Source organism: Castor canadensis, chromosome 6, assembly GCF_047511655.1.
Source record: "Castor canadensis chromosome 6, mCasCan1.hap1v2, whole genome shotgun sequence".
NCBI lineage: Eukaryota > Metazoa > Chordata > Mammalia > Rodentia > Castoridae > Castor > Castor canadensis.
Genome location: NC_133391.1, coordinates 7,374,467 through 7,396,977, shown reverse-complemented (window position 1 = coordinate 7,396,977; position 22,511 = coordinate 7,374,467). Strand labels below are relative to the sequence as shown.

Sequence of the window (22,511 nt, the reverse complement as noted above, 5' to 3'; positions counted from 1 at the left end):
CCTCCACAGTGGCCCCCTTAGCATCCAAAGGCAGGATGAGATCACAACACAGATCTCCAGCCCTTTGGCATCGGCCTCCCATGCAAAAGGAGGGAGGGTGGCCAGCCACCTACAGCCCTGCATGAGGCTTCAGAGCACCAGGCTGGATCTTACTCACCTTCTGTTGTTGCCCTGGCTGTAGCAGTGGTGGATGCCCAGAGCTGGACAGCCAGCAGTGGGATCCAGATCCCGAGGGAAGGCCCTTGGCTGTAGGATCTTCCCTCCTCAAGAGGGGCCAAAAAGTAAGACCCTCCCAGGGAAGGAGCTGATATAAATAGGACCACAGAGACCTTTGCTTTGGGGAAGAGACAGGGTGAGGATGACGTTACAGGGGATGGATATGCAGTGACCACAGAGAGCTGGCCAAAGAGTAGCCTGTCTACCCTCTTCTAACTCCTGGTGGGTTGACTGTCCTAAGCCAGCTTCATCAGAAGTCAGAGTCACTGGGTGGGTGGAGCAAGATGAGAGGGAGGAGCCAGGAGGCAGAGGTGTAAGAAGACAGCCCAAAGGTGGGAACCAAGAAATGTCAGGAAAGAGCGACTGTGGAGGCAGGAGTATTAGGGCTCTAAGAGGAACCACTGGCAATAGGTCAGGGTGGGTGAAAGAGAAGGCCCAGACACCCCTAAGAAGCCCCTCTTTCTTCCACACTTCCCTCCCCATCGCCCGCATTAAGCTAGCCCCTTCAAAATTTCCAGTGCTTTCCCACCAGGTGGTGGGTGAGGTGCCCACTCACACCTGAGACTTTACAACCTGCTAACCAGCCCTGGCCAGAGTCAGAAGTGAGGGAAGCCCACATACCAGTCCTGCCCAAGACAAAGGTCCAAAGGGACTTCTCTCAACCCTCCAATCAAAGAGCCATGAAGCAGATTATTTCCAATTATCCTAGCCCCGGCAGGCAGGACTGTCTCCAACAGTGGGAACAAAAGGGCCCATAAATCTATGTGGACAGGCCCTGGAATGACGGTGTGTTTGCAAGAAGGCATTGGGGAGGTTCAAGGTCAAGGTCAAGGTCTTTGGGGTCCAATTTTATACATCTGTGCAAAAGGCAGAAAACTCAGGGTGCCCACACCCATCACCAAATGTCAATTCCTTCCAAATCCTCAAGGTCAAAGGAGGAAGGGTACAGATAAAAACCAAGGGACACCTTGCCACTATTGATGGAGAGACTTGCCTATCCCCACCCACTAGCTAACTAAATAGGTCCTCCCAGCTCTAGATGCAGTCTGAGAGATGCCCTCTTTCCTCTCTGGGAGACAGGAATGCTCCCCCAGTCCTCTTACCTACATCTCTATGAAAGTCCTGGGTCTCCATCCAGCTGGAGGCCATTGTATGAGGATAGGAGAAAGACATAGAGCAGTTTCTTTTATAATAAATGCTATATTGTGTCCACACGGTAGCTGGAGACTTGGCAACTTCCCATCCCCAAGCCTGATCTTCCTAGCAAAGGAGGTTTGAGCCCAGAGGTTTACTGAAGATTGGGATGGGGTGATGCCAAGAAGGGGTGGAGGGAGAAGCAGGAGAGGATGAGAAAGAGGTAGCAAGGAAGACGTGGGAAGACAGGGGAGAGAGGATTATAGGAATGAGAAGGGAGCTTCACTTCCCTTCATCTGTGGGAAACTGAAGAAGCTCATGCCCCATCCCTGCCAATGGGGACCCAGGGAATCAGGCCTGGGGAGCATGAGGTGGGGAACCCTAAGACAAGGAGGGTATCTGTACCTATCTAGGGACAGAGGTTTGGAGAGGAGGTAGGATTTAAAGTTGAGCACTGGAATGGGGGAGGTAAGGATTCAAAACTGAGGGTACCAGGATGGGGAAGAGAAGGTGGAATTCAGAAACTGGGGGAGATATAGGGCTGGGGAAGGGATCGATTTAAGGAGTTGACTCAGAAGGGGAGGTAATTTATGGAATGAGAGCAGGGGACACAGCAAGGAGTTATAGGAAAGGGTAGAAGATAGGACAGGCTACAAGTTCAAGGTGAGGGACAGACAGCATTAGGATAGTAAGAGGATGCAAACAGGAAAATGGGAACCAAAGCCTGAGACCAGGTGGAGGAGATGAGGATCACAGAATTTGAGAAAGGCACTGTAAACATGAGAGCTGGGACAGGATAGTGGATTGGGACAGGAAATTGACCAAACACATGTGGTAACTGTGAGAGGTATCAAGATGAGTATATAACACCCATTTCGCAGGTGAGAGAAAGGGCTTACTTGCCCTGGATCCCATAGTGAAAGACACTGGGAGTGAACTGGAGCTCCAGGTAGGTCCAACTTGAGACCAGGATGGAGGGCAAAGAAACAATTTCATTTTGCCCAAGGACACCACAAGTCTGTGTCCATCTGGAGCCATCTCTTGACATGGACGCATTGCACAGAGACTTCCTCTGCTGTCCTGGGCAGGGTGGAGGGGTGGAGAGGAGGCCCTGAAGGACTCAGTGCTGGGATGAAGCCATCTCAGGTCTCTTCGTGTGCATCTGTCACAGAGCGTACAGTGAAAGGAGTGAGAACGGGGAGCTGCCTGCTGGGGCTGGCCAAATGAGGTCACTGCCTCCTAGTCCTACCCAGCCCCTTGCCCTGGTGACAGGGAAGAATTTGGCACTGGAACTGGGAGAGTTCCTGGGCATCCCTCCTTTGCGTGCTTACCCTCACGTTGGTGTCCACGCTCTCCAAGTTCACATAAAAGTTTTCATCCTTTACTAGAGAAAGAGAAAAGAGGAGGGGAGGGGTGGACCAGCCAGGGGTGAGAGGAAAAGAGGGAAATGGGGTGGAGAGGAAAAGGGAGGCGGGGCACCTAGTGATTGTTCTACTAGGCAGTGACCTGTGCAGGAATAGGCCGTGCTGGCAGGAGACGCACGTCTATCTTGAGCTAGGGAGGTCCTACCCAGGCCACAGTAGTACCCTGGGAAACCACTACCTTCTTCCCCAGGAGACTTACCTGTTCTGTCATCCTCGAAGCCCAGTTTGGTAAAAGTCCCTACGGTGTCCTCATCCCAGATTTCAAACCATTTTTTGTCCTTGGTCCAGGACCTAGGTGGTGACCTCACTCAGTCAGGCAGGACTGCCCGGGTTGGATGTCCTATACAGTTCTCATTGCCCTCCCAATCCCCAGTGCACTCACCAGCTTTGAGGCTGGCGGTCCTTGTCCTTCCTACGACAGCACACCACCCAGATGCTCAGCGCCCCCAGCAGCAGCAGCAGCAGCGCGGTTGCCCCCACCAGGCCACCAACCAGCGCTCTCCACTGGATTGAGACCTCGCAGCGTGGGCCAGAGAACCAGTGCGTGTCCGTAGAGAAGCAACTGGGGAGAGGTCACAGGGTTTCAGACAGGTCACAGGCAAAAGGGCAGGACCTCAGGTAGAGGAGTCCACCCTGGGGCGAGTGGACAGGGCCTCAGGAGCTGGAGTGGTGCGGGGGCGGGGCCTCTGGAGGAAACAGTGGGCAGGTGGATGGTGTTCCCCCTTAAGACGAGAGGATTCAACTATGATACATTGTAAGAACTTTTGTAAATATCGTAATGTATTCCCAGTACAATAATAATACAATAAAAAGTAAACATGAAATTTTTAAAAATGAAGAAAATAAAACACAAGTGGACAGACCTCAAGGGTGCGGCACATGGGCGGTGGGATGTGGTAGGTGGGCCTCAGTTGGGGATCCCCTGGATTAGTGGGTGGGCCGGTGAGTGGGCGTGGCCTATTAGTGGGGGCAGTGGGCGGGGCTTCTCGCACGTGGGCGGGAACCTCACCGGCATTCAGGACCGCTCTTGTCCAGGAAGCACTGACCCTGGTGACAGTCGATGGCACTGTCCAAACCCGATGTGCAATTGGTGACGCAGCGCAGCCGGTTCTTCTCCACCAAGGGGAAATAGAATTCCTCATAGCCCTTGGCAACAGCTTGGCGACAGATGGCTGGGCGGTAGAGGAGGGAGTAACAGAAACAAGAACCCCATTCATTCTACTCAGGGGCCTGTTTATAGAGACCGAAAACGCATCCAGAGGACATTTCCAAGGGTGGTGTCGTGGGGGCAGGACAGCGCTGGGCTACATCACTTGCTTTCTCAAAGGCTCCCCTTTTCCCCAGGGAACTTCAATGGGCAGATGTCCCTGGTGGCACCTGAGGCCACTAAACCCTTTGCCCCATACTCACCTATCGGTGTCAGCTCCGTTCTGGTGTTGTTGTTCACCTTGATGGAGTTAGGCTTAAAACACAGGGCTGTGGGGGCGGGGTGGTAGGGGTGGCGGCAGACACAGGAACAGGTGGAATGGGGGCCGTGCAGGTATGGGGAGAGGTAAGGAAAACTCTCTCATTATTCCAGGAGCGTGAATGAGCCACAGGGAAGAGCATTGTGACCTCCCTCCTCCCCCTGAAAAATTAGGTGTCTCCAGCCATCATGGAAAGACTGAAAATAGCTGGCAGTGAGCCTCTTCCCCAGCACCCAGCTCCTGGTAAAACCCTCCCTACCCCCACCCTGACCCAGTTGGACATGGACTGTGTTCCTTCTCCCAGACTGCAGGAGGTATCACATGGCAGGACCTTCAGCCCCAAAGCGCCACGCAGAATGAGCTGGAGTAAGTTAGGGAGGTGGCTCTGACCCTGTCCCCTCCCTCCAGACTCCACTCACTTTGGTCACTTTGGCCACTTTGGCAGCTGTTCCCGCCCTGGCTGGCATTCTGGAGCTCCTCCTTCAGAGACATCTTCACCTTCTCATATTCGCTTTCCAGTTGGAGGCTGAAGGGCAGCTTCAGCAGGACCAGATAGTCTACCACAATGCTGCCATTCCTAAGGGGGCTGGAAGCTTTAGAGGGTGCCCAGGTCTGGAGCACACAGGTCCTTGGAGGCGCACCTCCAGGACCAAGAACAAGTGCATGGGAAGGGAAAGTGGGCAGAGGTCTTAGGTTGGAAGGCCACATGCATACTTTTCTGAAGGGGCTGCCAGCTTCCCTAACTTGCTCAGCCTGGGAAGGTGGTAAAAGGAATGGATGACATTCTCTTTATCAAGCCATCACAAACCAAGCTCTCCTAGCTCTTCTCTATCTCTCTCTCGCTCTCTCTCTCTCTCTCTCTCTCCCTCTCCCTTCCCCCTTTTCCTACCTCCCTTGGTCTTCCCCTCCCTTTTTCCTCCCTTTTTCACTCTCTCTCCTCTCCTTCTCTCTCTGCCAACCAAAGAGAGATCAAGCCCTGATAACACCTCCCTGCATGTCCTATGAGATATCTCTCCTTCTAGCCTGCTAAAGAGGAGGGGTGACACCCTCCTGCACAGAAATAACCTCAGAGGGCCGGGGGGCGTGGCTCAAGTGGTATAGCACTTGCCTAGCATGTGTGTGTGTGTGTGTGTGTGTGTGTGTGTGTGTGTGTGTGTGTGGACTTGGGTTCAATCTCCAGTACCACAAAATAATAATAGTAAAGTATTTAAAGAAATGACCCCAGAAAATGATCATGAAAATCCCCTTGGGCAATTCCCTTGCACACTCCCTCCACCCCTCTCTGATGGCTCCAAAGGCAAGGGTTGGATTCTCTAGCCTTTCTTTGCACCATTTTCCTCCATCCTACACAGCTTCTATATCCCCAAAAGGGTCTCCTACCTCAGGGACAGAATCTTCACACCCTGGAACCCTTGGACATTCTGGTAAATCTTCCGTATCTGAAACACCAAGGATCCCTGGGCTCATGTCTGAACCTGCTGGGCCCAAGGCCACTCCGGGACCCAAGCCCAGGTCCAGCAGAGGACATGTTCCCTTGCCTTCTCCCCTCACCTGATTCTGGAAGTTGTTGTTGAAATCCCTGTAGGCCTTGGAAGTGTTGTCATTGAGGTCTGGAGAGAATTCCTGGTCAACAGACACCTCCATGCTCACTTCAGCATCCACTGTGTCTGCACAAAGCATACCATTCTGGTCACTTCCCCATCTGGCCCAATCTGCCATCACTTCCTCTACCACCGTCTCACTCATAGGCTCTTCCCTCTGCTCCTCTCCACCTCCCCTGAGGACGAAAGCAGCCAGAGAAAGGAAGTAATTCTGGGATGAGTTCTCCAGAGGTGAAAGAAAGAAGTCAGGATGCCTAGCAGATAGCTTGTGGTCCCTCCTTTATCTGTTCCTGTGGCAAGCAAAATGATAGCCCACAAAGATATTTCTGCCTTAATCCCAAAACACAACCTGTGAATGTTATATTACATGGAAGTATAAAATTGATTGCAAATAATCTGTGTTAGGGTACAGATAAAATTATATTACTCCAATAAATACATGAAAAAATGTTTGACATCTTTAACCATCAGGGAAATGCAAATCAAAATTACATTGAAATTCTACTTCACCCCAGTCAGAATGGCTATCACCAAGAAAACAAAAGCAAGCCAGGTACCAGTGTCTCACACCTGTAAATCGTAGCTGCTCAGGAGGCAGAGATCAGGAGGATCATGGTTCAAAACCAGCCCCTGGCAAATAGTTCAAGAGACCCTATCTTGAAAATACTTAACACAAAACAGGGCTGTTGGCGTCACTCAAGTGGTAGAGAATCTGCCTAGCAAGCATGAGATCCTGAGTTCAAACCCCAGTACCACAATAAACAAAATGCTGACAAGGATTCAGGGGAAAACGAATTCTTACTCACTGCTGATAGGAAGGAATCAATATAAAGGTTACTCAAAAAATTAAAAATAGAACTCCCATATGGTCCAACCATACCACTTCTGAGTGTATACCTGATAGAATCAAAGTCAGCTTACTATAGAGAATCCTATGTACCTATGTTTATCACAGCACTATTCACAATAGCCAAATTATGGAATCAGCTTAAGTTCCCATCACCAATTGAATGTATAAAGAAAATGTGGTATATATACACAATGGAGTTTTACTCAGCCATTAAGAAGAATGAAATTATGTTGTTTGCTGGAAAATGGGTGGAACTGGAGATCATCATGTTAAGTTAAATAAGCCAGTCCCCCAAAACAAGTATCTATGTTTCTCTCATTTGTGGAGGTTAGAGAGAAACAAAACATTCAAGATCATTAAAGTAAAAGGGGAATATGATGGAGGTGGAAAGGAAAAGAGAAAAGGTGAGGAGGGAGGGGATAAGAAAGAGTAACACAGAGTAAATATGATCAAAGTACATTATATGCATATACGGAAATGTCATAATCAAATGCCTTACTATGTACAATTTAATATATGCAAATAAAAGTTATTATAGCATTTTTAAAATTAAATTATCTTGCTTATCAGCTGACCTTAATATTGGAAAATTAACATGGACTATCCAAGTAGGCCCAATATAACAACAAAGGTCCTTAACAGTGGAAGAGGGAAACAGAAGACATCAGAGTCAATCAGAGGAAGATTACTAAGGGAGAAAGGCAAGAGAGAAGAGAGATGCACTTGGCCTTGTGGGAGGGACCTTGACACGGGTGTGGAAGACTCCAGAAGACAAAGTGACAAAGAAACAGATTCTTTCCCAGAGCCTTTAGGAAAGAATACAACTCTAGTGACACCCGGATTTCAGCCCAATGAGACTCATATACACACACTTCTAATCCACAGAATTGTAAAATCGCAATTTGTGTTGTTTCAGCTGCGAGGCTTATGCATAGCAGCCATTGGACACAAGCATCCCAGACAAAGAGGAGACCCATGAGGGAATCTGAAGCCAGCTGCCACTTGGAGGTAAAGATGAAGAGGAGGCCTAGAGACCACACAGGGCATGGGAGCAAAGTCAGGGATGGAAGGACTATAAGGATGGTACATGGTGCCTCCAGGACACTCACAGACACCTGTAGGAAGAAGTGCAAAGCATATGGCTCTAGTAACTCACCTAGTTCTAGCTCTTCCACAGGAAACTCACAGAAGGAACCATAGAAGGTGTTGGGGCATATGCACTTGAAGCCATCCCATGTACCCTCATTCTGGCAATTGATATTCTGCTGCTGACATCGGTCCCCAGAGAAACCCGAGAGGCAAATACACTGCCCCTGTGTCCAGGTACCACCATTTTCACAAGTTCCTGGGAAGCCCAGAAAAAAAGAGAAGATCAACTAGGACCTGACCTTGGTAACATAGGAATTTAGCAGGGAAGGAAGAGAAGATAAAAAGAAAGACAGTAGGTCTAACCTGGGGTGGTAGTCAATCTTGACTGTGTAGTCATCTGAGAAGTGGTTGAAGTTGTCCTTGACGAAGTAAGGGTGGTGGCCGCTGGTGTCTTTGGAGTCCTGGTGATGGGTGTGATTGCATGTGTCAACTTGCTTGAAGTCATGGCAGTTGGAAGGCTGATACTTGGTTTGAAAGTAAGTGGGAAACCAGGGGAGGAAGGCATACTTGGGGTGTTTACAGAGATGGTACTCAGCCAGGTCTCAACGGTGGGCATTTGGGTGCTTGTCAAAATTGTATTCATGATTGTGGTCCTCATGCCAGTAGAACTACGACCATCAGTTATGAAGTTGGTGGGCTCAGTTTCTGTAGTCATTAAAGTAGAAGTGTCCATATACGTAGGGAGGATAGTTCCTATTCCGGAACTAGAAGCACTGACCATTTCGGTAGTAAAGGGAAAGACTGAGAAAGGGATGGTGGGAGTAGATGTAACTTCAGTACTGGGATCGATTTCAACACATGGAATAGTGGGAGAAGTAGGGACTATTGTAATGGTTATAGTTTCTGGACAGAGTGTAGTGGAAGGAAGAGAAATATAAGAAAAGGGGGTAATTTCAGTAAGAGTTGTGGTTGGCAAGGAGACAGTTTGAGAAGTTCTGGTAGTTGTAGATGAAGAGAAAGGAGGAAAGGCTGTGACAGAAGAAGAGCCAATATTTTCTGTACTCAATATATTGGAGGAGGTAGGAGAAGAGTTGGTGATACTGGTGAGAACTGGATTGGTACTGGTGGAAGATAAACAAGACATTATTACTGTTGATGTTGAAGAAGAGATAAAGGTACCAAAAGAAGTAATCATTGCATTTGTAGATGTACTAACTCTAGTGAATGGTTCTGGGCTGGACCCACTTGAAGGAGTAAGTGAGGTTAGCAAAGTGGGGGTAGAAACAGAGGTTTTAGGAGTGGACAGAATGGAACTAGCACTAAGGGCATGGGATGTCAACATGATAGAACTGAATTGTGGTGGTAAAGTGACAGTTTGAAGAGATGAGGGTGAAGAATCAGTGATTCCAGTAGTGAACAAATTTTGAGTGCCAGGGTCAGAAGTCAATACTGGAGTAGACATTGAGAATGAGGTGGCAGGTGTAAGTGCAATACTACTAACAGGGGAACTTACGGGGGTGCTTCCAGTACCTGCAAAAGTAGTTATCAGACTGGGAGTAGTGGGATGGGATATAGTGACAAGAGAGTTTGTTCCTGTGTTCTGGACATTGTGGGAAGAGGAGATTATGTTGGTATGGGGTGCTGACACACTAGAAGCCATATGAGTTGAGGTGATATCTGTTGTTGTGGCCAGTGGAACAGTGTTCCCTGCAGATGAGAGATGGAGAGCTGTGACTATGACGGTGGGGATGTCTGTATTAGATGCGGATGGTGTCATGGAAATGGATGTATCCAAGACACCAGAGGTAATGAAAGGTGAGGAGGTGGCAGTGGGGTACATGGTCTCAGTAGAGTAGCTGTTTGATGTTGTGAAGCTGTTAGGGATAAGAGAGGGGGTCAGGGTGGCTGTAGTCAAGTGTGTGGTACCAGGGCTGGCTGTTTCTGAGGTGGGTAGATAGGGCCATGTGGAAATGACAGAAGAGACAATGGGCAGCGTGTCTGTGGTGTCGATAGCAGCAGTGGTACTGGATGAGGAAAGGGCAACTGTATTAGCAGAAAAACCATGGGAAGGGAGATGAGATGTAGCTGTAGAGTGGGCATAAGTACTTGGTAATGTTGTCACCAGAGAAGTTAATGCAATCATCTGTGTCGTGCCACTGGTGACTGCTTGAGTGCTGGGGACAAGATTAGAAGACAAAATGCTATTTGTGGGTGATATCAACAGACTGGAGGTGGTGTCACGAGAGGAGCTGGACGTCTCAGAGGTCAGTGCCTCTGTAGCAAGGACTGAAGATGCGATTGGGGAAGTGGCTGTAATCTCTGTCTCGAGATTTTGTGTAGGAAAGACTGAGGTAGGAGTCAGTGTGGTTGCTCCAGTGAATGTGGCAGCAGGGATGTCAGAGGTCATCACATCTGTTCCAGTCACAGATGCAGTAGTAGAAGGTGGTTCTGTAGAAGTAGTGGTTGTGAGGAAGGTGGTGGTGGGTGTTGGGGTGTACTGAACAGTCGTGTGGATGGTTGAAGCTGAGGACATGCTTTCTGACTGTGCTGTCCCAGTACTGCCGTCTGACATAGATGAGGAGAACGCAGATGTGACTGGAATGCTTGTAGCAAGGGGAGTTAATGGGGTGTCTCCAGTACTTGTGAGAGTAGCTGGCATACTAGGCATGGTGGCATGGGAGATGGTGACAAGTGGTGCTATTCCTGTGCTCTGGACATTGGGGGAAGAAGGTATGACGTTGGCATGGGTTGCTGACATACTAGAAGCTGTGTGGGTTGAGGCCATGTCTGTCACTGTGGCTGATGGAACTGTGCTGCCTTCAGATGAGATGGGGAGACGTGTGGCTGTGATGGTGGGGATGCCTGCACTATGTGAAGGTGGGGTTATGGATGTGGTTGTCTCCTGTCTACCAGAGGTTGTGAGAGATGAGGAGGTGGCAGTTGTTGATGTAGCACCAGTAGGGTAACTGCGTGAAGTTGTGAAGCTTGAAGGGCTGTGGGAGGAGAGCAGGGTGGCTGTGGTGACCCAGTCTGTGACAGCTGTCTTGGCTGTGTCTGAGGTGGGTATCAGAGAGCTGGTAGTACTCAGTGTGTCTCTGGTGGGAGTGGCAGAGGTGGTATCTGATGTGGTGTGAGTGGCAGTGAGAGTAGTAGAACCTGGGGAGGAGACCAGAGGTGTCACTGAAGACGTGACATCAGTAGGGAGCATGGTAACCAATGCAGATGATGGGTATGTATCTGTGGTGGCTACGGTGACTGGTTCTGTGCTAGGGCCAGTTGTAGATGTTGGAATTCTACTTGTGGCTGATGACCACACACTGGTAGACATGGGAGGAGAGGAGCTGGATGCCCCAGAAGACAGTGTGCCTAAAAGGGTGAATGAAGAAGGGATGGGGGAGGTGGCTGTAACATCTGTCAGGTGAGATTCTGTGGGAAGGACTGAGGTAGGAGTCAGTGTGGTTGCTCCAGTGGACGTGGCAGAAGGGGTAGGGGAAGGGGTCTCCTCTGTTTCAGTCGTGGTTACAGCAGTAGAAGGAGGTTCTGTAGAGGTGGTTCTTGTGAGTATGTTGGTGGTAGTGGGTGTTGGGCTGTATTGAGCAGTTGTGTGCAGTGTATGTGAAATGGTTGGAGCTGAGGGCACAGTTTCTGACTGTGTGGTCCCGGTACTGAAGGCAGATGTGGATGACGAGGATGCAGATGTGACCGGAATGCTTGCAGCAAGGGAACTTGTCGGGATATTTCCAGTATTTGGAAGAAAACCTGTCATACTGGGGGCAGTGTTGAGAGCTGTGCTGAGAAGTGGTGTTGTTTCGGTGTTCTCAGTGGAGGAAGAAGAAATGGTATTGGGATGGGTTGGTGCCATACTGGAATCTGTGTGGGTTGAGGTGATGTCTGTCAATGTGGCAAATGGAGAAATGCTGCCCAAAGATGTGGTGAGTTCTGTGACTGTGATGGAGGAATTGTCTGTACTAGAGGAAGATGGGGTTATGGATGTGAGTGTCTCCTGGCTACCAGTGATTGTGGGAGATGAGAAGCTTGTAGCCTTTGATGTAGCAGCAGTATAAAAGCTGCTTGAAGTTGTGAGGCTTGAAAGGCTGTGAGAGGGGGTCAGAGTGGCTGTGGTGGGCAAGTGTGTGATAGATGTCTTGGCTGTTTCTGAGGGGGGCCAGGTGGATGTCAGAGAAATTACAGTGCTCAGTGTGTCTCTGGCGGGAGTGGCAGAGGTGATATCTGATGTGGTGTGAGTGGCAGTGAGAGTAATAGAACCTGGGGAGGTGACCTGAGGTGTCACTGAAGATGTGACATCAGTAGGGAGCATGGTAACCAATGCAGATGATGGGTATGTATCTGTGGTGGCTACGGTGACTGGTTCTGTGCTAGGGCCAGGTGAAGAAGTTGGAATCCTACTTGTGGGTGATGACCACACGGTGGGAGAAGAGGAGCTGGACATCTCAGAGGTCAGTGCCTCTGTAGCAAGGACTGAAGATGCGATTGGGGAAGTGGCTGTAATCTCTGTCACGAGAGATTGTGTAGGAAAGACTGAGGTAGGAGTCAGTGTGGTTGCTCCAGTGAATGTGGCAGCAGGGATGTCAGAGGTCATCACATCTGTTCCAGTCACAGCTGCAGTAGTAGAAGGTGGTTCTGTAGAAGTGGTGGTTGTGAGGAAGGTGGTGGTGGTGGGTGTTGGGGTGTACTGAACAGTCGTGTGGATGGTTGAAGCTGAGGACATGCTTTCTGACTGTGCTGTCCCAGTACTGCCGTCTGACATAGATGAGGAGAACGCAGATGTGACTGAAATGCTTGTAGCAAGGGGAGTTAATGGGGTGTCTCCAGTACTTGTGAGAGTAGCTGGCATACTAGGCATGGTGGCATGGGAGATGGTGACAAGTGGTGCTATTCCTGTGCTCTGGACATTGGGGGAAGAAGGTATGACGTTGGCATGGGTTGCTGACATACTAGAAGCTGTGTGGGTTGAGGCCATGTCTGTCACTGTGGCTGATGGAACTGTGCTGCCTTCAGATGAGATGGGGAGACGTGTGGCTGTGATGGTGGGGATGCCTGCACTATGTGAAGGTGGGGTTATGGATGTGGTTGTCTCCTGTCTACCAGAGGTTGTGAGAGATGAGGAGGTGGCAGTTGTTGATGTAGCACCAGTAGGGTAACTGCGTGAAGTTGTGAAGCTTGAAGGGCTGTGGGAGGAGAGCAGGGTGGCTGTGGTGACCCAGTCTGTGACAGCTGTCTTGGCTGTGTCTGAGGTGGGTATCAGAGAGCTGGTAGTACTCAGTGTGTCTCTGGTGGGAGTGGCAGAGGTGGTATCTGATGTGGTGTGAGTGGCAGTGAGAGTAGTAGAACCTGGGGAGGAGACCAGAGGTGTCACTGAAGACGTGACATCAGTAGGGAGCATGGTAACCAATGCAGATGATGGGTATGTATCTGTGGTGGCTACGGTGACTGGTTCTGTGCTAGGGCCAGTTGTAGATGTTGGAATTCTACTTGTGGCTGATGACCACACACTGGTAGACATGGGAGGAGAGGAGCTGGATGCCCCAGAAGACAGTGTGCCTAAAAGGGTGAATGAAGAAGGGATGGGGGAGGTGGCTGTAACATCTGTCAGGTGAGATTCTGTGGGAAGGACTGAGGTAGGAGTCAGTGTGGTTGCTCCAGTGGACGTGGCAGAAGGGGTAGGGGAAGGGGTCTCCTCTGTTTCAGTCGTGGTTACAGCAGTAGAAGGAGGTTCTGTAGAGGTGGTTCTTGTGAGTATGTTGGTGGTAGTGGGTGTTGGGCTGTATTGAGCAGTTGTGTGCAGTGTATGTGAAATGGTTGGAGCTGAGGGCACAGTTTCTGACTGTGTGGTCCCGGTACTGAAGGCAGATGTGGATGACGAGGATGCAGATGTGACCGGAATGCTTGCAGCAAGGGAACTTGTCGGGATATTTCCAGTATTTGGAAGAAAACCTGTCATACTGGGGGCAGTGTTGTGAGCTGTGCTGAGAAGTGGTGTTGTTTCGGTGTTCTCGGTGGAGGAAGAAGAAATGGTATTGGGATGGGTTGGTGCCATACTGGAATCTGTGTGGGTTGAGGTGATGTCTGTCAATGTGGCAAATGGAGAAATGCTGCCCAAAGATGTGGTGAGTTCTGTGACTGTGATGGAGGAATTGTCTGTACTAGAGGAAGATGGGGTTATGGATGTGAGTGTCTCCTGGCTACCAGTGATTGTGGGAGATGAGAAGCTTGTAGCCTTTGATGTAGCAGCAGTATAAAAGCTGCTTGAAGTTGTGAGGCTTGAAAGGCTGTGAGAGGGGGTCAGAGTGGCTGTGGTGGGCAAGTGTGTGATAGATGTCTTGGCTGTTTCTGAGGGGGGCCAGGTGGATGTCAGAGAAATTACAGTGCTCAGTGTGTCTCTGGCGGGAGTGGCAGAGGTGATATCTGATGTGGTGTGAGTGGCAGTGAGAGTAGTAGAACCTGGGGAGGTGACCTGAGGTGTCACTGAAGATGTGACATCAGTAGGGAGCATGGTAACCAATGCAGATGATGGGTATGTATCTGTGGTGGCTACGGTGACTGGTTCTGTGCTAGGGCCAGGTGAAGAAGTTGGAATCCTACTTGTGGGTGATGACCACACGGTGGGAGAAGAGGAGCTGGACATCTCAGAGGTCAGTGCCTCTGTAGCAAGGACTGAAGATGCGATTGGGGAAGTGGCTGTAATCTCTGTCACGAGAGATTGTGTAGGAAAGACTGAGGTAGGAGTCAGTGTGGTTGCTCCAGTGAATGTGGCAGCAGGGATGTCAGAGGTCATCACATCTGTTCCAGTCACAGCTGCAGTAGTAGAAGGTGGTTCTGTAGAAGTGGTGGTTGTGAGGAAGGTGGTGGTGGTGGGTGTTGGGGTGTACTGAACAGTCGTGTGGATGGTTGAAGCTGAGGACATGCTTTCTGACTGTGCTGTCCCAGTACTGCCGTCTGACATAGATGAGGAGAATGCAGATGTGACTGGAATGCTTGTAGCAAGGGGAGTTAATGGGGTGTCTCCAGTACTTGTGAGAGTAGCTGGCATACTAGGCATGGTGGCATGGGAGATGGTGACAAGTGGTGCTGTTCCTGTGCTCTGGACATTGGGGGAAGAAGGTATGACGTTGGCATGGGTTGCTGACATACTAGAAGCTGTGTGGGTTGAGGCCATGTCTGTCACTGTGGCTGATGGAACTGTGCTGCCTTCAGATGAGATGGGGAGACGTGTGGCTGTGATGGTGGGGATGCCTGCACTATGTGAAGGTGGGGTTATGGATGTGGTTGTCTCCTGTCTACCAGAGGTTGTGAGAGATGAGGAGGTGGCAGTTGTTGATGTAGCACCAGTAGGGTAACTGCGTGAAGTTTTGAAGCTTGAAGGGCTGTGGGAGGAGAGCAGGGTGGCTGTGGTGACCCAGTCTGTGACAGCTGTCTTGGCTGTGTCTGAGGTGGGTATCAGAGAGCTGGTAGTACTCAGTGTGTCTCTGGTGGGAGTGGCAGAGGTGGTATCTGATGTGGTGTGAGTGGCAGTGAGAGTAGTAGAACCTGGGGAGGAGACCAGAGGTGTCACTGAAGACGTGACATCAGTAGGGAGCATGGTAACCAATGCAGATGATGGGTATGTATCTGTGGTGGCTACGGTGACTGGTTCTGTGCTAGGGCCAGTTGTAGATGTTGGAATTCTACTTGTGGCTGATGACCACACACTGGTAGACATGGGAGGAGAGGAGCTGGATGCCCCAGAAGACAGTGTGCCTAAAAGGGTGAATGAAGAAGGGATGGGGGAGGTGGCTGTAACATCTGTCAGGTGAGATTCTGTGGGAAGGACTGAGGTAGGAGTCAGTGTGGTTGCTCCAGTGGACGTGGCAGAAGGGGTAGGGGAAGGGGTCTCCTCTGTTTCAGTCGTGGTTACAGCAGTAGAAGGAGGTTCTGTAGAGGTGGTTCTTGTGAGTATGTTGGTGGTAGTGGGTGTTGGGCTGTATTGAGCAGTTGTGTGCAGTGTATGTGAAATGGTTGGAGCTGAGGGCACAGTTTCTGACTGTGTGGTCCCGGTACTGAAGGCAGATGTGGATGACGAGGATGCAGATGTGACCGGAATGCTTGCAGCAAGGGAACTTGTCGGGATATTTCCAGTATTTGGAAGAAAACCTGTCATACTGGGGGCAGTGTTGTGAGCTGTGCTGAGAAGTGGTGTTGTTTCGGTGTTCTCAGTGGAGGAAGAAGAAATGGTATTGGGATGGGTTGGTGCCATACTGGAATCTGTGTGGGTTGAGGTGATGTCTGTCAATGTGGCAAATGGAGAAATGCTGCCCAAAGATGTGGTGAGTTCTGTGACTGTGATGGAGGAATTGTCTGTACTAGAGGAAGATGGGGTTATGGATGTGAGTGTCTCCTGGCTACCAGTGATTGTGGGAGATGAGAAGCTTGTAGTCTTTGATGTAGCAGCAGTAGAATAGCTGCTTGAAGTTGTGAGGCTTGAAAGGCTGTGAGAGGGGGTCAGAGTGGCTGTGGTGGGCAAGTGTGTGATAGATGTCTTGGCTGTTTCTGAGGGGGGCCAGGTGGATGTCAGAGAAATTACAGTGCTCAGTGTGTCTCTGGCGGGAGTGGCAGAGGTGATATCTGATGTGGTGTGAGTGGCAGTGAGAGTAATAGAACCTGGGGAGGTGACCTGAGGTGTCACTGAAGATGTGACATCAGTAGGGAGCATGGTAACCAATGCAGATGATGGGTATGTATCTGTGGTGGCTACGGTGACTGGTTCTGTGCTAGGGCCAGGTGAAGAAGTTGGAATCCTACTTGTGGGTGATGACCACACGGTGGGAGAAGAGGAGCTGGACATCTCAGAGGTCAGTGCCTCTGTAGCAAGGACTGAAGATGCGATTGGGGAAGTGGCTGTAATCTCTGTCACGAGAGATTGTGTAGGAAAGACTGAGGTAGGAGTCAGTGTGGTTGCTCCAGTGAATGTGGCAGCAGGGATGTCAGAGGTCATCACATCTGTTCCAGTCACAGCTGCAGTAGTAGAAGGTGGTTCTGTAGAAGTGGTGGTTGTGAGGAAGGTGGTGGTGGTGGGTGTTGGGGTGTACTGAACAGTCGTGTGGATGGTTGAAGCTGAGGACATGCTTTCTGACTGTGCTGTCCCAGTACTGCCGTCTGACATAGATGAGGAGAACGCAGATGTGACTGGAATGCTTGTAGCAAGGGGAGTTAATGGGGTGTCTCCAGTACTTGTGAGAGTAGCTGGCATACTAGGCATGGTGGCATGGGAGATGGTGACAAGTGGTGCTATTCCTGTGCTCTGGACATTGGGGGAAGAAGGTATGACGTTGGCATGGGTTGCTGACATACTAGAAGCTGTGTGGGTTGAGGCCATGTCTGTCACTGTGGCTGATGGAACTGTGCTGCCTTCAGATGAGATGGGGAGACGTGTGGCTGTGATGGTGGGGATGCCTGCACTATGTGAAGGTGGGGTTATGGATGTGGTTGTCTCCTGTCTACCAGAGGTTGTGGGAGATGAGGAGGTGGCAGTTGTTGATGTAGCACCAGTAGGGTAACTGCGTGAAGTTGTGAAGCTTGAAGGGCTGTGGGAGGAGAGCAGGGTGGCTGTGGTGACCCAGTCTGTGACAGCTGTCTTGGCTGTGTCTGAGGTGGGTATCAGAGAGCTGGTAGTACTCAGTGTGTCTCTGGTGGGAGTGGCAGAGGTGGTATCTGATGTGGTGTGAGTGGCAGTGAGAGTAGTAGAACCTGGGGAGGAGACCAGAGGTGTCACTGAAGACGTGACATCAGTAGGGAGCATGGTAACCAATGCAGATGATGGGTATGTATCTGTGGTGGCTACGGTGACTGGTTCTGTGCTAGGGCCAGTTGTAGATGTTGGAATTCTACTTGTGGCTGATGACCACACACTGGTAGACATGGGAGGAGAGGAGCTGGATGCCCCAGAAGACAGTGTGCCTAAAAGGGTGAATGAAGAAGGGATGGGGGAGGTGGCTGTAACATCTGTCAGGTGAGATTCTGTGGGAAGGACTGAGGTAGGAGTCAGTGTGGTTGCTCCAGTGGACGTGGCAGAAGGGGTAGGGGAAGGGGTCTCCTCTGTTTCAGTCGTGGTTACAGCAGTAGAAGGAGGTTCTGTAGAGGTGGTTCTTGTGAGTATGTTGGTGGTAGTGGGTGTTGGGCTGTATTGAGCAGTTGTGTGCAGTGTATGTGAAATGGTTGGAGCTGAGGGCACAGTTTCTGACTGTGTGGTCCCGGTACTGAAGGCAGATGTGGATGACGAGGATGCAGATGTGACCGGAATGCTTGCAGCAAGGGAACTTGTCGGGATATTTCCAGTATTTGGAAGAAAACCTGTCATACTGGGGGCAGTGTTGTGAGCTGTGCTGAGAAGTGGTGTTGTTTCGGTGTTCTCGGTGGAGGAAGAAGAAATGGTATTGGGATGGGTTGGTGCCATACTGGAATCTGTGTGGGTTGAGGTGATGTCTGTCAATGTGGCAAATGGAGAAATGCTGCCCAACGATGTGGTGAGTTCTATGACTGTGTTGGAGGGAATCCCTGTAATACGTGAAGATGGAGCTTTGGATGACAATGTTTCAAAGATATTAGTTGCCCTGGGTGGTGAGGACTTGGCATTTGAGAATGTGGTTTCCATGGAATTTCTTTTTGATGTTGTGTAGTTGGTAGCACTCTGTGAGGTTGATAAGTTGGCTGCGGTGACAAAGTTTGTGGTTGCATTTTTGGCTGTTTCTGAGGTGGGCTGAGAGGACTGGGTGGATGTGAGAGCGATGCCAATTGTCTGGGTGTCTGTGGTGTAAGTGGAAGAGGTGATATCAGACATGAGAGAACTGAGAGAGGGAACCTGAGATGTGGCTGTAGACCTGAAATCAGTATTTTGTAATGGGGTCACCAAGGTAGATAATATGTTTATGTGTGCAGCGGTAGTGGTGACCGGTTGTATACTTGTTATAGCCTTAGAAGACAGAATCCTACTTGTGGGTGATGTGAGCACATTGGTGGTTGTGGCAGGCAAGGTGCTGGATGTCTCAGAGGTCAGTGCCTCTGTGGGGAGGACTGAAGATACAGTTGGGGAAGTGTCTGTAATTTCTGTCATGGGAGATTCTGTGGGAAGGACTGAGGTAGGAATTAGTGCAGTTTCTTCAGTGAATGTGGCAGAAGGGGTGGTAGATGTTGTCTCATCTGTTCTAGTCATGGCTACAGTAGTAGAAGGCGATTGTATAGTGCCGGCTGTTGTGAGTAGGTTGATGGTGGTGGGTGTTGGGGTATATTGAGCAGTTGTGTGGAGTGTATGCGGAATGGTTGGAGCTGAGGGCACACTTTCTGTCTGTGTGGTACTGAAGGCAGACATGGTCGAGGAGTACGTAGATGTGACTGGCATGCCTGTAGCAAGAAGACTTGTGGGCATGTTTCCAGGGTTTTGGAGAGTGGCAGTCATATTCAAGATAGTGGTGTCAGTTGTGTTGAGAAATGGTGTCATTTCTGTGTTCTGGTTATTGGGGGACAAGGGGGTAATATTGGTGTGGGTTGGTGACTTCATTGAAGCTGTGTATGTTGAGGTGGTATTTGTCCTCGTGGCAGTGTTTCCCACATATGATATGGTGTGAGCTGGGACTGTGAGTGTGGGGAAGCCTGTACTTTGTGAAGATGTGATTGAGGTTTTAGATGTCTCCATGTTACCTGAGGTGGTGGGACCTGTGTTCATTCCAGTTGTGGGTGCACTGAATGTGGAGTAGACATCATAAGGTGTGGAAGAGAGAAGCACAGTTGATGGCGTTATGGTGTTGATGGTCATTGAAGCGGCAAGGTTGGATGTTGAAGCAGTTACTGTACTGGTGTTTGGGAAAGAAGTTATTATTTCCATGCTGAGAGTTCCTCTGGAAGCATCATGCATCACAGTTTGCTTTGTTTTCCCAGAGGTCATGGTCATTGTCACTGGATTAGTGGTTGCTTCCATAGAAACAGAAGCAACAGGTGTCAGTGATCCATTAGTGGAGCTGAGGAAATAGGAGGTGTCAGTTTCTGTTTGAAGTGTGCTGCTGATTGTAGGAGCTGGTGTTGTAATAGTAGTCAGTGTAGTCAAGCTATTTGTAGTGGTGAGTGGTGCATTGTTATCCGTTACTGTCACTAAGGTTTCTGTAGGAATTAGAGAAGGGATAGTTAAAGAGATAGAGGGAATTCCTGAAACCAGAGATGTTTTTGTAGGGACACCTGATGGGGCCCTTTCTGTGGTCCCTGTTGTAGAAGAGCTCAGAAGATCGAGGGTAACATCTGTGTTTAAGTCAGAGGAAGAAGATGGGACCATTCTTATAGAAGTGGAACCTATAGTGGTGATAGTGGTAGATGCAGTCATGGCTGAGGTCACTTTCTTGATAGTGGTAAAAGGAAAAGAACTGGTGATGGTTGTCCCTGGCTTGTCTGTCTTGGGAGTGGTGGTATAAGAGCTGGTGAGAGGCACATGGGTCACTGTCACACAGGTGGTGAGGGGATAGGTGGTGGTGACTATAAGACTGGTGGTGGGATATATGCAATTAGTGGTAGGCATGTAGACAAAGATAGTAGGGGGAGTGGTTTCAATCTTGATGACAAACTTGGACATTGGGATTGTGGTGGTGTTGGAATTGATTGAAGATTTGAGCAATGTTTCAGACATGGTTTTAAAATGAGTGGATGTGATGGGAGTCATGAGTGTGTTTTCCCTGTTGCCAGAAGGGGGTGGGTGAGGACTGAGTGGCCACAGAGTGGCATCTTTGGAGCGTAGGGCATTACTGAGAGCAGCATTGGCGTGGGTTGCTTCTGCCCTGGGGAAGAGCACATGAGAGGTGGATGCAGTGATGGATGGAGTCCCTGTATTGCAAAAGAACAGAGGAATCCACTGGTAAATTCCCCTGCTCCTTCCGCTCCTCCACCTGCTGCCTGGAATCCTCCTACCCCTCTGGCTCTCTGCCTCCATTTTTTGACCAGCCCCTGCTATTCTCCCCAAACTAGGAGACCCCCCCCCCGCACCTGGGCCAATTCCCTTCGAGAAAGGGAAGACCATCTCTGGCTGAGATGTGCCACAACAAGGAAACCAGGAAATAAGGGTCAAAGAGTTCCCCTATTTCTGCAGAGACAACCCCAAAGTGGGGAGAGACTGCAGTTCAGACTCTGCTGAGATTAAGGAATGTGAAGAAAGAATTACTCATAGATGCAGAGGAACAGGGCAGAGAAGGAAATGTCCAGAAAGAGATACCTCAGTAGGAAGGCATAAGTTCTGGAGACCTTAAGGTGTAGCAGTGAGCATTGATCATAAAAATAAACATTTTACTTATTTATATAGAAGCTTTGTTTTGACCAGTGGATTAGTTTACAAATATGAACCTCTTCATTCTTTAGATGTGGCCAACCCATTTTGCAGATGGTAATACTAAGGACCAGAGATCACACAACACTGTGGGTGAGATATGGAGAAAACAAGAAACTGAAGCTAGAGCAAGCATGAAGTACCCTCACCACCTACCCACTCAGCTTTAGCCTCTGGGACCCAGTGAGACTCCTTTCTGAGAGCTGAGGTCTGACTTCTCAGCTAGCTGGTGAGGTGTCAGGGGGTAAGGTTAAGGGATTATGAGGATTCTTGCGCTAAGTGCTCACAGGAATGCAGAGCTCCTTGGGGGTGTGGGTCCCACACTGAGTGGTCTCATGAGGTTACCATGTTTTTTCTTGTTTTAGTTTTGGGGGATTGGGTATTGAATCCAGGGTGCTCTAACCCTGAACCATCCTTTGGATAAAGCAAAGTGAACTGTGACCAAAACAGGGGTCCTGAGAGCATGAGGGGGCAAATTGGAGAGAAAAGATACGGGGGGAGGGAAGAGATTCAGGGAAAAATGGTAGTCAGGAGGGAGTCAGAAAGAGCACAGGTGGCAGTACAAGGCAAGGGAATCTAGTCTGGAAGGCTGGGAGGAAACAGAGGAGCAGCAGCAGCAGTGGTGGGGCGGGGAGCAGAAAATAAAATCCAAACAGGAAGAGCATTGTTCCAGGAAGAGGACATTCTCCCACCCTTGGGATTCAGATGCAAGGGCTGGAACTCTGGAGGCTGCTCAGTCCTGGGTTAGGAGGAACCGTACCTAAGGCAGCTTCTCTTCTCCTCCCCTCATTCCACCTCTGCAGCCAAAGCTCAAGAGAGCAGCTCCTCACTCCATAAGCCTCAGAGTCAACCTCCCTACCTATGCCCTGGGCCATCAGGAGGCCCTCCAGCCCTCTCCCCAAACCTCCTCCTCACCTGTGGCTCCTGGTGAGGCCCTGGGCATCCAGAGGAGACCGAGGAGCCAGGGCAGCAGCATGGGCCTGGTGGACAGTGCAGGCAGAGGGGCTGAGGTAGAGCAGGAGCCGGACAGAGCAGCAGCAGAAACTCAGCCAGGCATGCACAGCAGTGCTCGGCTGGAACACCTGGCCTGCTGGGCGTGAAGGCTGAGCACTTTCACCTTTGCACTGCCCAGCCTCCCTTTCTCCTCCCTTCTCTGGCACCTCAGCTCTGCCAGAAGAGAGGAGAGAAGAACTAAGTTATGTTAGCTGTCCCACCCCCAGCCTGCTTGGCCCAAGAAGCCACTCTTTCCAAGGACACCACTCCCCTTCCTCCCCCGGCCCCCATGAAGGAGACACTTGGCCAAGGCCTTGATCTCTGGAGTCTGGAGCCCCCACTCTTGAAGCTTCCTTTTAGTTTCAAACTCACTTGCTGTAGAGG

General features: G+C 50.1%; 1 protein-coding gene across 1 annotated transcript; it reads right to left on the bottom strand.

Moving 5' to 3' along the window:
- Positions 1–1,403: 1,403 nt before the first annotated feature.
- On the bottom strand, positions 1,404–22,293 carry Muc3a (mucin 3A, cell surface associated). The gene is made up of 12 exons (XM_074075644.1): positions 22,050–22,293; positions 8,144–20,638; positions 7,848–8,036; positions 5,792–5,907; positions 5,621–5,679; positions 4,660–4,817; positions 4,185–4,250; positions 3,784–3,946; positions 3,157–3,336; positions 2,974–3,065; positions 2,682–2,734; positions 1,404–2,512 (listed from the first exon to the last, which is right to left on the bottom strand). Exons 1-12 carry the CDS (start codon positions 22,108–22,110, stop codon positions 2,471–2,473), a joined length of 13,674 nt encoding a protein of 4,557 aa, XP_073931745.1. The 5' UTR covers positions 22,111–22,293; the 3' UTR covers positions 1,404–2,470.
- Positions 22,294–22,511: the final 218 nt, after the last annotated feature.